General features: G+C 42.1%; 1 protein-coding gene across 2 annotated transcripts; it reads left to right on the forward strand.

The window, feature by feature from the left end:
• Window positions 1-23: 23 nt before the first annotated feature.
• On the forward strand, window positions 24-7,904 carry csrnp2 (cysteine-serine-rich nuclear protein 2). Of its 2 annotated transcripts, none has more exons than XM_026333270.1 (5): window positions 24-715; window positions 2,224-2,396; window positions 2,487-2,749; window positions 3,337-3,660; window positions 4,733-7,904. In XM_026333270.1, the coding sequence occupies exons 2-5, from the start codon at window positions 2,237-2,239 to the stop codon at window positions 5,678-5,680; spliced, it is 1,695 nt and encodes a 564-aa protein (XP_026189055.1). In that variant the 5' UTR covers window positions 24-715; window positions 2,224-2,236; the 3' UTR covers window positions 5,681-7,904. The 2 variants fall into 2 exon arrangements, with proteins under 2 accessions (XP_026189055.1, XP_026189056.1); XM_026333271.1 differs by having other exon boundaries at window positions 3,364-3,660.
• Window positions 7,905-14,704: the final 6,800 nt, after the last annotated feature.

Below are 14,704 nucleotides of genomic sequence, written 5' to 3' on the forward strand. Positions count from 1 at the left end.
TCCGGCGCATGGCACGCCTGTGATGTCACAATGAGAGTATATATACGGCTACAGGGCAGCGTTTGTTCCTCCATTGTTACAGCGTAACAAACGGGGCCGGGAAGACACGGCCGGAGAGGAGGCGTCTTCTTGTTAGGATATCAGCAACGCTTTGACACCAGACGACAACAAAACTAATATCCGCGTTAATGCGAGAGGGCAGCGAAGTAAGCCCTGCCGAGCGAGCTCGCCCCGGGGAGAAAAGGGATAAGCGCACACAGATGTCAGCGGTTTTCTCCATTGCTAGCATTACATCAGGAAGATAAGACACCTCAGCTGTTTGTATTATTTAATGTTGCACCGAAATGTTGGGAAGGCTAATCATATGACGGCCCTCTTTCTGCCGACTGTCCTTTAAATGCATAGGCATGCACTATTTCAATAAAACCGGCAGGTCTCAGAGCTCCATTTTTCTTCGTGAGCTTTCAGTGTGCAGAACAATGAACATGGAGCTCAAATAGCCTGATACAGTCATATATAAGTGTTGCAAATTGACAATCACGCAAGCTTTCTGCCAGATCACTTTGGCTTCGCACTGCTCCACGACTGCAGTCTGGGCACTCGGTTTAGGCTCAAAAAGCTTCTGCTAGGGCGTAAAAGATTAATGTGCTGCACGCTTTGGGAAGAAAAACGACCTACGACTTGGTTGGAATAAGGGTCCCTGTTTCTGCCCCAGGTAAGAAGGTTTAGTATTACATTAAGCGGGCGGTTTGCCATCGTGTGTGTGTGTGTGTAAAAATGGGGAGAGCTGTTATACTGGAGAGAGAGAAAGGCCTTTGCCTGTCAGACAGATAACATCCAACCTCCCCCATCACAGTCTGGTCAGCTGCTGCATAGGCACAGTTGAACAAATACCTCATCCACACTGCGTGTTCCTGACAGTAAATACACCATGAAGTCACAGTTGTCTTTCAACATACTGTTTCCTGCCACAGTCCAACTAAATCCTTAACAGGACAGGAGGGTTGAAAAGAGCCCACTGTGGAAATTCAGCCCTCTCTCTTTATGTAGTTGCAGTTGGAAAGTGGTTGAAATTGGTTTTCGAATCACAACAGTGTCTGGGCAGAACCATTAAGGCCTGCGCTTGTTCCTCACAGCTTAAGCAGGGGTTAAAGTTAGTTGAGAACCTCGTTCCCATATAGCAACAAAAGGGAAAACTTGACCCTGAAACTGATGATTTGGCACTTTGACATCACAATTGCAAACTACTTAACATGCCTGATGATTGACATTAAATGACAGATGACATATTTGTACTTTATTTTTAACTAAAGGTGTCCTCATATCCCAGTAAATTGACTATGCACGACTGCAGCAGTTTGTATTTGACTCTCTACAACATCATCTCTCTGTGAAGACAAACATCATTGTACGATATTGTTGAAATGTTAGTTTCTCTTTGAAAACTTAAAAACTGAAGGGATAATGCCTCACCTAGCTGTCCTATTTGAATAAGATGATATATTATGTAGCTGTCAGTAGCATGTGACATGTTAACCCAGCTCCAGTTAAAAGTTGGCCTCAGATGCATGTAGAGTTGCACAGTAAACTATTAATTGCCATCCGAAGTATCTGCTTCAGACCACAGGGAATTCTGTGATAAGCCTAAGTTACAGTTTTGGTATTCATTAATTACAAACTTTGTGAGATCCAGTTTGAAGCGTGATATAACAGAAGAGCTGCTTTCATTCACCTTGTCTGACCTCTCAGCTGACGTGAATGATCAGCACCAGCCTTCAGAATCACTGATATCCACACCCCTTCTGCACTGTTTATAGCAGAATGAAGAGAAAAATAAGCCATAGCAATCATTGCTTCAAGGCTGTTCCCATAAGCACTGCTTGTCTAGTTGCCATGGTGACATTTCTAGACTTGATGATTTCAAGGTGGGATTTCATGTGAGAGAGGAAATGATGGAGCTGTAACACTGATGAAAGGAGGCAAGACAGAACAGCTGACGATGAGAAATGACCTATTTGATGCCAATTAGCCTGTTCTCTGATTTGTGAGAAAATGTGAGAATTTGTTCTCTAACAGAGCAAAAAGAAATATTACATGGTGCCATAAACAGTATCCACTCTGCTTGTAATTAATGAAAGGTTTTTGCAAATATTCACCAAAAATGCAGTTTTTGTGGTGCTGAGTGTGCTCTTTGTGGCTCGACATGCGAATCTCTGCCTTCAGACACCGTGTTTCCATGGAGGCAAGTTCGTCGCTCAGCCTCAAAAGAAGATATGAAGAGGTGGACAACAGCTCTCCATTCTCTACATCTAAGGACTCTGACGATGACATCTCCAGCAGTGACAGCGCAGACAGCTGTGACAGCCTCAATCCCCCTTCAAGCACTGCATTTACTCGTAAGAAACCCACTCCAAGAGCTAATTAGCAGAAGTATTTTATTACTCATGTGTAACATTACATTCACCATCTCCTTCACCCCACCTCAGCCACATCCATCCTCAGACAGCACAAGCCATCTCCAGGGGGGAAACGGGTCCGTTTTGACGTGGTGACGGTGTATTACTTCCCTCGGCGGCAGGGCTTCACCAGTGTGCCCAGTCAAGGGGGCAGCTCGCTGGGCATGGCCCGCCACCACTCCTCCATCAGACACTACACGCTGGGCGAGTTTGCACGCGAACAGGAAACCAGCCACAGGCACACTTTACGCCAGCACCTACGCCAAGAGAAGCTCAACGCCCGTAAGATGAAGGTAAACTTTTTGTGTGAGAGTGTGGGACATGTCATGAGTTAAAGGGATCAGTTGTAAAACAGAGGATCACTCCATTTGTAGTGGTGCAAAACAACTAAAAAACAACTAAAATGTACACAAAAAAGTGAATGCAATTTCAATGCTTCTATTTCATGCTCTTTATTAAGTATCTCGGTTTTACATCAGATTTTAATGACCTTTTGGAAGGAACCTGACCCCGAGACTGGGAACAACAGGACTAAACTACTTAGATATGTATGAAATATTTCACATTAGCTCCATCTTGATGAAGTACAGCAGTAAAATTCAACAAAAGTATAAACAGTATTAAAAACCTCATATTGTAATCTACATGTATAATCACAGGGACTTTTTATAGATTATGGATTGAGGACTTTTACTTTTGACACTTATAGTGCATTTTGATGATAACATATGCAGACTTTTACCTAAATAGGATTATGAAATCCTTTCTTTGTGGAATAGGTTCTCCCACCATGACAAATCTATTTTTGAGGTATTGGTCTTTAGAATAATCATCAACCTCTTGAATATAAATTGGAGAATCAGCCTGATGCCATCCACAGTTCCCAGGTCTACACTGTCATCCACAGCTGACGAGGAACGGCACAGTGGAGTGTGCTCAAGCCGACCTGCTGACTCTGGAGGACATATCAGATGAGGACCTCGACGTGGATGGGGTGGAGGTGGACGACTGTTTCTTCCTCCAGCCGCTGCCCACTAAGCGTCGCCGAGCCCTCCTGCGAGCCTCTGGCATCGCCCGCATAGATGCACGCGAGAAGGCTGAGCTCAGAGCCATCCGCCTCTCGCGGGAGGAGTGTGGCTGCGACTGCCGCTTGTACTGCGACCCGCGCCACTGTGGCTGCAGCCAGGCTGGCATTAAGTGCCAGGTGAGGATTGTTGGCTTGTCTGGGAGCATGTGTGGAAAGGCTAGAGCCACTGCACCATTTGCTGAGAGTTGAATGAGTCAGCATGCCTGGCTTGATAAATTTGTGCCTTGTTCACCATACTTTAATCATTTGAGTTCATACAGAAGTATTTATTTTGTCATTGGAACACATTTGTGATGAAAGGCCTAATTATTTCATTTTAAACACTTTTGTTGAACTGTGGAAGGATTCAATTTGGCAGTGAATCACAGTTAAATTTGTCAGTCAGAATTGTGTATCCATGAAATGTTCAGCTATTCCAGTGAGGCTTATTCCTTAGTTTTGAACAGATTATCATATCTCCTTAAAACTGTGATTACATAGATAAATAGTGTTCTGCAGTCCTCCACGAGGGTTTGGCCAAGTTAACATGTGACATTGTTTGTATAGAAAGCTGGTTGTCTTATTCAGTTTGCCAGAAGTTAAAAATGTCTAGATCCAGGTTGAAATTCTGTGTCTGCACTTTGATTTTCCCCTGCAGGGCCCTGTGTACATGTGCAGAGTGGTTATGACAGATTTGTTTTTTAAAATTTGTTAAAAATGATAAAATGATTCTATTGTTGTAGGTGTTGTTATTATTATATTGAAAGCATTTCCATATGATAGAGAGCTTCAGCTAGATCGATTCATTCAGATTGAAGTGCATCTGTTTGTTACTGATCGATGCTGTGAAATCAGCAGAATTTAACATCTTTGCACTGATGCAGGGAATCAGTCATTGTACCATGAGGTTTTTGACAGCTCATTTCTTTCATTTCAATTCATTAAAATGAAATGTAATAAACAAAAATGCTCTAGCATCAGGGCAGGATAGTGTAGATACATTCAGAATATTACCTGTCCAGATACTGTGTTCTTTGCTGTGACTTTTCACTCTTCTTACCTCAGCATGTCTTCTGTCATCTTTGTCCTTCAAGCTGAGCGACCATTTTAACTCATATAACACTTGTGTAAAAGAGTTTTGGAAGTATTTCTACCTTATCCTGTTGAAATGAACTGAAAGTGACATTGTTAACTCTGTTTACCTCCTCAGGTGGATCGAATGTCTTTTCCATGTGGCTGCTCTAGGGATGGTTGTGGCAATGTAGCAGGTCGTATCGAGTTCAACCCGTTACGTGTGAGAACTCACTACCTGCACACCATCATGAAGCTGGACCTGGAGAAAAGGAGGATGCTGATACAAGGGACCAGCAACCAGTACACTGAATCTGACCCAATGTCCTCCCCCTCTTCCACTTGCCCTACTTCCCCAGACCTGTCCTCTGTTACTGGCCTAGACTCTGAGCTGGAGGAGAGCGAGGTGCAAACGGTGGAGGTTCAGGATCTCCTGGCAGAGCAGGCCGTACTGGAGCGAGAAAATGAGACAGCTGTGTTGCACCTGCAGAGCGCGGAGGAGCAGGAGAGGAGGGAGAGGGAGGAGGCCGAAGGGGAAGCAGTGCAGCAGGAGCTGGGTGGTGGAGGTCTCACAGAGCAGCCTCTCTGCCTCTTGTCCAGGGCTTTGGGAGCGGAGCTGCCTGAGCAGGCCGAGGTGCCAGGCGTGGAGCAGGTCCTCCTGCAGGGGCCGTTCCCCACAGGGGCCACAGTGCTGTGCATCACTGATAACCAGGAGGAGAGTCCCTCTGATCTCCTCAAAGACTCCACTTCTCTGCTCTACTATCAGCTCAGCCCTATAGAGCCTGGGACCTTTGAGACCCAGCCCAGAGCAGAGGAGGCTGAACAGGAGGAGTGTGTGGTGACAGAAGAAGCTACAGGAGGAGGCAAGAATGTGGAGAAGAAACAAGAAGCAGGAGAAGAGTCGAAGGATGAAAAGCCTGAGAAAATCACCTGCAGGGAGAATTTGGGCAGTTCGCTGGCTCTGTGCTCAGAGGAATGTGTGGCTGTAGCGGAGCCCTTGAGTTCCCAGCAGAACCTCCCTGAAGAGCAGTGCCAAGGAGAGACCTCCTCAGAGGAACACGTGGATACACTGCCTCCTGAAGTTTAGTTCTAGCTTCTCTGCAGATATTTTGCACAATAGCTTCATCTAAGATGAATAAATTAGACATTTCACATTTATTACTGCTATCATCAAGAATGATCACAGGTTGCAATCTCTTGTAGTGTCATTGAATTACTGTATGTGGAGAATGAGCTAGAGTATTACAATACATGAGGGAGGGGAGATGCTGAAAGCAAATGACTCCCCAGATGTACTATGGATGCAGTTACAAGGCAACATTCTACGTAATTCTGTTTGTGGTGATGAAGGCGGCCTTAATAGAAAATCATAACACTTGTGTGTAGGAGTCATTTGTCAGTGAGAAGTACAGGAAGTAGTGCTTTGTTAATTTCCAACGCAGCAAACAGAAAACAGTGAATGCGGACATAAGCCTTTTATTTGGTGATGTATAAAGCCAACAACACTAAACACAAACTGTTTTGTGGTGCAGAAGATGTTGGTGTGTTATGATACTTACTGGCTCACTTTCCATTACAGCAGTTTGTGCTGTAGTCAAGCCAAATGAAGGCCTCTCAGTATCCTCCGCTGAATCTAGACCTAATAATCCTGGAAATACTTGTTTTTGTGTACTGTATATGCATCTGCAATGTGCAAGACAGAGCCACATTGCTGTTGTTTTGATCTGTGTGCACATTGTGAACTGAGGGCAGCGAGTGTTGTGACTCTGCTGCATGAAACATGAAGGTAAACCAACAGAGTGCAGCAGAAAAGCACTGGCCTTAGTTGTTGCTCTTGCTCACTTTGGGCTGCTTGTGCAAATGCGGTAAATTTGTCAGAAGAAGAAGAAAAAAAAGCAAAGACCTAATTTACCTATAGTTGCGATGTCTATGAAATTTTTTCATTGTGACAGCTTTTTTTCTTTGTCTTTTGCGGATTAGATATTGTTCATTTTCAAGTCCTCACAGTCTTTTTTTAAATTTTTTTAATTTTTAATTTTTTTTGAGGGAAAGGAAATGTTATTTCCTTCATACTGCTACACTGTAATGCCAGTCCTGTCATGCCATGATGAAATGCCAGAATAGATCTTCCTAGTCCTCGTTTACTTCTGTGAGGAAGAGATTCTGAATCAAGTCCAATTTCCTATGGTGAAAATAGCATTTAAAGAGTCATAGAAAAGAACAGCCTGTGCTGCTGACAGTAGTTATATAAAACTATGTGGTGTTACCAAACAGACTGACAACAACCTGAATATGTGTATTTTATGTTCAGTCTGTATGTGCGTGCGTGCGTGCGTGTGTGTGTGTGTGTGTGTTGGGTCGTGTGTGTGCATCTGTGTGTGGGTGTACATGTGTATGTACCACATTATGAAGCGGGGGGTTACATTATTGTGGATACATATTTTATTCCTGAAAGGTGCTGATGTTTAAGATTTCTAATTCATGATTTTTTGTCTCGCTACCATCATGAGAAGTATGATTTCCAGGAGCTGTTCCTCGATGACAGCTGAACGAAGCGGACGTTTTAGGTAACCTCTTGTAGGAACGCAATAGCTACTGCACTGCAAATCACTAACATTGTGATTACAGAATGAGGTGTTTTGTCATTATGTAAATGCAATCGTATAACATTTTTGGTCTTTAAATGTCTTTTTTAAGCTATGTCAGATTAATACTGATCTGCGTAAGTGTGCCGACTCTTATTACACAAAATCAGTCCTTTGTTTCGTTGCCTAAAGTTACAGCTGTTGCTTTTAGTAATGGCCCACCCAACAGAGGATGCATTGCTGTGTAGGAGATGTCTGATGTATTTCTTTGCCTTTTTTATTGTCTTAAGATAAACCTGCTTCAGAGTTGCACCAAAGCAGTGGTTTCAAACCTAATTAAATGATGCTTTCCTCCATCAGATTTTAATAGAACAGTCTCCTTCAGCTTTTATGAAGCTGTAAATTTATTGTGAACCAGTGTTTGTGTGACTTTGCCTTGACATAGTATCATCTTTGAAGTGATGATGAAGTTGCCTATTGTTGAGCTTTTGTCTTTGGCTTTCCATTAATAGACTTAGGTTTGGAACCACTGCATCAATTGAACTCCACTACACTATGTAATTGTGTGTTTCTCTGTGTGAATGGGGTGTGTGATTGTTGAAAAGACGGTTAAGTTTAAACTTAAAACTAAAAGCTGTGAGAACTCTTCTCATGCTAACTGTTGCCTAGAGTGGACAAAAAGGTTTTTATACAAAAATAAAAGGAATAAAATACTCATTAAAAAGATTAAATGTTTATGTATGTTGATTTTAATACTTTTTAAATATTGCAAGGTTACAGGTCATGCTGCTGTTAATCACCTTTTGGAGTTTGGTCAGACAACAAACAGAGCTTACTGATATTGATGAAGTGTTTGGGATAGGATATGTTAAACTGATTCACAAAAACTTCCATGCTGAGAGAAAGACAGTCTATTTTTGAGAATAATTTTTCATGGTACTTTGATTCAAGTTTATTGTGTCTAAGGGGAAATGTTTTTCGCAGCTAGATAAAACACAGAACACACGTTAGAGCATAAAAGATGTGTAATGGAAAGGTTAAAAGACAGTACCACACTGCACTGAAAGGAGAAACCATCCATTATCTATACCTGCTTATTCCTATTTAGGGTCACAGGGACCTGCTGGAGCCTATCCCAGCTCTTGGTACACCCAGGACAGGTTCCTAGTCCACCACATAGAGACAAACAACCTCACACACTCACACTCACTCCTATGGGCAATTTAGAGTCACCAATCAACCTGACATACATGTTTTTGGACTGTGGGAGGAAACCAGAGTACCTGGAGAAAACCCACACAAGCACAGGGAGAACATGCAAACTCCACAAAGAAAGGCCTCTGCTGGCTTTTGAACCAGGAACCTTCTTGCTGTGAAGCAACAAAGCTAACCACACAGCCACCATGTTGCCTTGAGGAAAAACCTCAAATCTAATTTATTTTTCTATGCAACAGAAGGTCATCATCATAAGGTAATACTCTGATTGTTTACTCATTACTATCATCCTCTGCAAACTCATAAATGACTAAGAATCTGTACATTATGTGTAAGTAGATGAGGAGCCCTTATCCTCTTCCATACACTGGGGGGTCAGGTTGTTGACTGCTTAGTGCGGCACAATGATTGGCCACTAGATGACAGCATAAACTCAGTGCATCCCTCCTAGACACGACCTGCTGATGACATGTGGTGTCTGCTTCACTCCAGTTACTCTGAAATCTGAGGCTCTAAATGTTATCCATGCCACTCATTTATACTACCCCAGGAGATACTGATGTCACCACCAGTAAGTCATCTTTAAAACATCTTCATATGTGATGTGAACTTGATAACATTAGGGCAAACTTTTTCACAGCCAAGTTTCCCATACTTACTATCATCCCAGTTTTAATTCCTAGGAATAAGATCAGGGGCAGTAAACAAACAGGTAATCTTTTCAGTATTGCCCCTGCACAAACACAGCATACATCTTCTGCTGGGTACAACAACTGATTGTGGAAGCCAAAATATTTGCTCTCTACTCTGTTCAATAGCAGGAAGTTGCTAGCTGGGTAAAGTGACACATTGTCTGCTCTCTGTTCCCCACTGGCCTGAGCCAGAAGTGGCTTCTCATGAGCCTGTGTGACCCACACAGCTCTGAGGTCTCTGCTCTGCGATGCAGGATACAGAGGCAGTCTTTTAACATGTGCTTCCCTTCTACTAGCTGTGCAAACCAAATACAGATAACCCTGGTACAAAAAACATTTCTTTTTCCAAGATTCCTGTTATCTTAAAGAAGGAATGAAGCAATACTTAACCGTATGAACATTAATGTGATGTTGTCTGTGCCTCTCAGAGAGGTCAGAGAAAATAAAAACAACCCTGCTCCTGTAATACATGTGTTGTATGAATGTACTGCACTCCTACAGTTGTGGAAATAACCATGAAAATCTTTTTCCCTAACAATGTTACAGGTCCTGCACGCCATACCCTATGGATAGCCACTGTATTCCAAAATAATTTAAAGATATTTATTTCTTTACCTGTCTATAAGACCCAATTGTAACTCCTTTGATTAACATAGGCTTATTTTCTTTCACTGTAAGTACATTTTAAGTAAGAGTAGGAACCAATAAGTGTTTTATTGGTACCAGATTCAAACAGTGAAATTATACTGTAAATTGTGGGTTGTACTCTAAAGTGTTACCCAGAAACCTCCATTACAAAGTTAAAGGGTGGAGATCGAAAGATGTGGGTATAAAGAGCCTGGCAAAAGATGCTTTTCAGCCACATTATGGGAAATGTAGGGTCCAATGCTTTTGGATCTCTATACAAAAATCAGAGGACTGAAAAATAAGGATCTTAAAGACAGGAGAAGATCTAAGTCTCAGTTCTGACCATTCTGTTTTGAATATGTCTCTTGGAGGTTTCAGCTTTGTGGAAATAGCTGGCAGACCACTTTAAGTGTCTCTCTTTGCTTGCAGTGAAAATTGCCATCTCTGCCAATCACTCTTTAAGTGTTTATGTCATATTTAGGGCTGAGAATAAGCTCACACACACACACACACACACACACACACACAAACAAACAACACAAACAAGAAGAAGCAAATTACCTGCAGAACAATTGTGGCAGCAGTACACAGCTCTGAGAACTATGCATCATTGGTTTAACCTTTCCGGCCTCTGGCTTTCTATTGTTTTACCTTTGCAATAGCCGGAAGAAGCCAGCCAGGCCTGATAGTTTCAAGGCTGATGATGAAACACACCATGAGCCTGTGGAAAGTTTTCAAGAAGACATTAAAAAAACACCATAATCAGAGGAATGAATAGCTCCCACAGTCATCTCAGAGTGTGTTGACAGATGTTCAAAATCGCCAGCTTTATCTGGGCTTTAACTTTACTGTTGACTGGACCGAACCGTGGAGAGCAACTGGGCATTAGCAGTGACGTATGTGAGATGGAAAGTCACCACACCACCTCGCTCCAGCCTACCAGTCTCAAAGTGCTGCTCCAGCGCCTGGAAAGAATGCTCTCCCTTTCCCTCTCTCAATGTGACGCCAATGCTATGGCATCATTAGGCCTTCACTGAAACCAATCACTTTTAAAGGGCACTATTCATAAAACTGGCTCATGGTTTTTTTTTCACTGAGGAGGGAAATCCAGACCTTCCAGCATGGAGTTCATTCTCTGTGTTCAGGAGACTGGAACCAAAAACCGTTCTTAAAAAAAGGCAGGAAGAGAAAAACAAAGGAGGCAATAAAAACCTTCTCTCTGGGACGTTCAGTGAAATGACCTCTCAGAGCTTGTTTACAAGTTTGGTGCCTATATGCTAAGCATGTATTCTCTTATAGTCTCTGCAAATGCTGTGCATGAATGAATGATTTTGAACAGTGTAATGCATGTATAAAGTGAATGTATGCTTTAAGGATGCTTTAAAACAGTGATTTCCAACCTTTTTGGCTTATGACCCCATAAAATGAGGTAATGTCTACTTGTGAGGTTATGGCCTCACTGTGGACATTAGGGAGATTTTTCGCTCTCATTTTTTTTAATTTGAAGGATCTTTAGACCTGATGTGCTAAAATAATGCTACAAGAAATAAAATAACAGTTTTCTGACTTTTTAGCCTTTTAATCATAATCAACTATTTGGGGTTGTTTTGCGACCCCCCTCCTGTTGGTTCACTAAGATTAAAAAAAAAAACAACAAAACAAAACAAAACAAAGCTAAACTAAATGCAGATTAAACTCTATGGTATACAGCCTTGAAGGTAGTTATTTTTGTGTTGACTGCTGCTTACAGCACAAGTAGATTAGTAGGTTTACATCAATATAAAAAGAACCATGGGAGATGCAACTGCAACAGAGCTATGCTCCATAAAACACTGCTCAAATACCTTGAGTCGAGCATGTCAGTGAAATGACCATAACCCATCCTGTTGTTTATAACAAGGAAACCCACATTAAAAATAAGTTTTGGCCCTTTTGTGCTAAAACCAAGCCTGGAGAACAACAGGAAAAAAGTTGCCAATTCCAGGCTTATACAGAGTGCAGATTTCTCTTCCTCTGCATGGTCACCTGTAACCGCATTCTCCTAAACATGCTTTTTTTAAGTGACTCCCAACGGAACCACAAAGCCAGCTGTGTGTCCACAGCTGGGTGAAATATGATGTGTCTTGCTCTGCCTGCTGTTCCCTAAAGACATGTCCATCATCACAGCATCCAGCTTTCCTAACTGTAAAACAGCATTCACTGTGGAAGTTACAGAAAAATCTGCATGTCGTTTTTATGTATGTTTTCTTGTGTGTTTTTAAATGTTACTTGTTCTTGCTTCCTTCCAGTGCTTTAATAAAAATCATGCCATTAGTTAAGCTGCTGCCCGTGCCCAGCTTTGCTTGAGGTGTGAGTTTAAATATCTATATGATTACATAATCTTTTAACAACAACCAATGAGTATCCTTATCTGGATCTTTTCTATCCTACCCAAGGAAGACAGCAGTGACTTCATCACTGGGGCATCTGGACAAAGATGAATCTGCATCTCCTGCATCTGACCTTTGAAACTTTGAGGATGATCGTAATCAGTGCAAACTACAGGGCAGTGTTTACTCTTCAGCTGTTTGGTAAAAGTGGTGTATGTTGCTGACTATCTTTCATTGTTTGAGTTTCTCTTCAGGATTCCTTCTCTTTTTTAAGGTTTCAAATGGCAACTGAATAGGTGCAGTGGGAGAAGATCACAAAATTGCAGAAGGCTGGACTAGTGACAGTATATTTAAATATGTTGAGAGTACTAAGGGCAGAAAAACTAAAGGTTCATCAGCACCATGTGGCTAAATAAATGGACACTGAGGAGGACAATGCCCAGTAGCAGTCAGTAATATAGTAAAGCATGCCAGCTGAGAAGATTAAGAAGAACCAGGTGTTGTCATTTAGTTAAAACACCCCTGTGCCTGAGTAGAGCCCCACAGACCAAGTGGTGTAGACATAGTCTTGTGTTTATATCTTTCACAACAGTCTGGTCAAAATTTTTTTTGAATTTGGCAAATCTGGGAAAGGATGTAGAATTGCTTCCTGTCCTCTATTCCCTAATGGACAATTAAGTGAATCATATAAAAGTCCCTATTCGTGGCAACAGTCTAACCCCCTTCATGGCAGGAGAGTCATTCCTCAGCCTTAATTAATACCATATTCTTGTCTCTCTCTCTCTCTCTTCTGGTTTAAAACTGGCATTGATAGTCATTCTCAGGAGGGACCAGGCTGACGTTTATAGTAGTTCAGTTTTCAGTAGCTGTCTTCTTTATTGATAGTTTTATCCAAATGATCTCATTTCCTGTAAGGGGTTCACTGATCTACCTGTGAAAACAAGGCCTTGCCCTGTCGTCCCTGTGGGTAAGAGTTTTCCACACTGTGTGGGCTAGGCTATGACTTTTCCCCTCTCATCACCCTCGCTGTCATGGAAACATGTATGCAGAAGTAGGCGGTGATACATTATGTGTGTGTGTGTGTGTGTGTGTGTGTGTGTATGGAGGTCAGAGATGTTTGAGGCTGGAGGGCTCTTTCTATTTGTGGAATAATCTAATTGGGAATTTACACCATAAACATGGTGCTTAAGTTTACAGGTGCAGTTTAGTTTGAAGCTGATAAGAAACCTTTTGTTTAACTATTATATAATATTTTACTTTTAAAATCAGTGATGATAACAATGAGATAAAATATTACATTTTACCACTGATGGTTATAGAGCATGTTGTCACATGGTTCTTGCTTTGGAAAGATCATGTTTGTGAGGAAAAAGTTCTGTCTGTGCTTCAATAATGCAGTGGATTCATTTTCATATTTTTGTACTTGCTGTCTCAGTGGAGCTGATGCGTGCTGGGGATCGGGGCCTGGTCTCTGGTTACAGCTGGGAAAACAGGCGTAGCATGAGTCCAACAGGTGATGGGGCTTGATGGAGGGGCTTGTCATAACATTACAGCACATTTTCACTGGGGAACTACTGCTGAAATTAATTACACATCAGGGATGACTTCACAACATTATTTACAGCCTCTCTCCAGGGTTTTAGTGGAAAGGGGATCCCCTCAGAGAGAATCAGAGACCTTCCTCTAAAAATAAACTGCTCATCTGGATGCTGAGCAAAACTCCCGCTACTTGTGGACCAAACAAAGAAACGTGAGGTTACTTAAGAGTTGGCTCTTTAAAAATCTGCCCTGCATCTTTCAACTGCTGTCACCTTTAAGTGTTAGCAGACCACAGATCAGCTTAACCAAGCGAACACGAGGTTTAGCTCTCTAATGCTCTGAAATGCTGAATAAGTTTCTGTTTACTTGGTTTCTTAGTCATTGTTAAAGTTTAGGTTTCAGATAAATCACTAAACAGCAAACCAGGTGCTAAATAAAGATTCTCACTGTTCATTGTGTCTGCAGGATACCGGAGATATCTGTCACCTGAGCTGTGGAGACTGGTAGAGAGGAGAGATTATGCACCAGTAAGAGGGCAAAAGCACTGCTCAATGTCAATTTGATCTCCTTCTTCTTCCTTTAATGACCAAGACACTCCCAGAGAAATGTTACAGCTCAGCACTCCCGTGAGATACCACAGATATCCTCCTGGGCCCTCAAAGGGAATCACAAGGAAATCAGATTACCAGCAATCTTCATTTTTCTGGGGTTTTAAGAGTCAAGTGGGACCAGTGAGGCATTTCTAGAAAGCACCAAAGGACTCAACCGTGATGTTGGTACATGTTTACCTGCCTACCACCCGATGGCATCCTGGGAACTGAATTAAATATTTCAATAGAAATCCAAACCCTCCCAAGATTAAACTCCAGGGGAGAGAAAGAGGGTGAGAGAGAAAGACAGAGAGGGAGAGCAAGAGATGAGGAATTCAAAGTGCCCTGGATTCCTGCTGAAGTAATGTGAACCGGAGAGCATCTAGTTGGTTAATGATTAGAATCTGTCCTGATCCGTCTTATTGCACCCTATGTGGTTGTTTCCCACAGGCCACCACCTTTTCCTTCAGGTTGTAGTAGTGTTTGGTGTGGAC

The sequence above is a fragment of the Mastacembelus armatus genome, chromosome 7, assembly GCF_900324485.2.
Source record: "Mastacembelus armatus chromosome 7, fMasArm1.2, whole genome shotgun sequence".
NCBI classification, from domain to species: domain Eukaryota; kingdom Metazoa; phylum Chordata; class Actinopteri; order Synbranchiformes; family Mastacembelidae; genus Mastacembelus; species Mastacembelus armatus.

What these genes read in the sequence shown, in the direction of transcription:
- csrnp2 (XM_026333270.1), top strand. Translation starts at nt 2,237, where the DNA reads ATGGAGGCAAGTTCGTCGCTCAGCCTCAAAAGAAGATATGAAGAGGTG. An exon ending in TTCAAGCACTGCATTTACTC is followed by an intron (nt 2,397 to 2,486) that starts GTAAGAAACCCA and finishes ACCCCACCTCAG; the next exon opens with CCACATCCATCCTCAGACAG. An exon ending in AGGCTGGCATTAAGTGCCAG is followed by an intron (nt 3,661 to 4,732) that starts GTGAGGATTGTT and finishes TTACCTCCTCAG; the next exon opens with GTGGATCGAATGTCTTTTCC.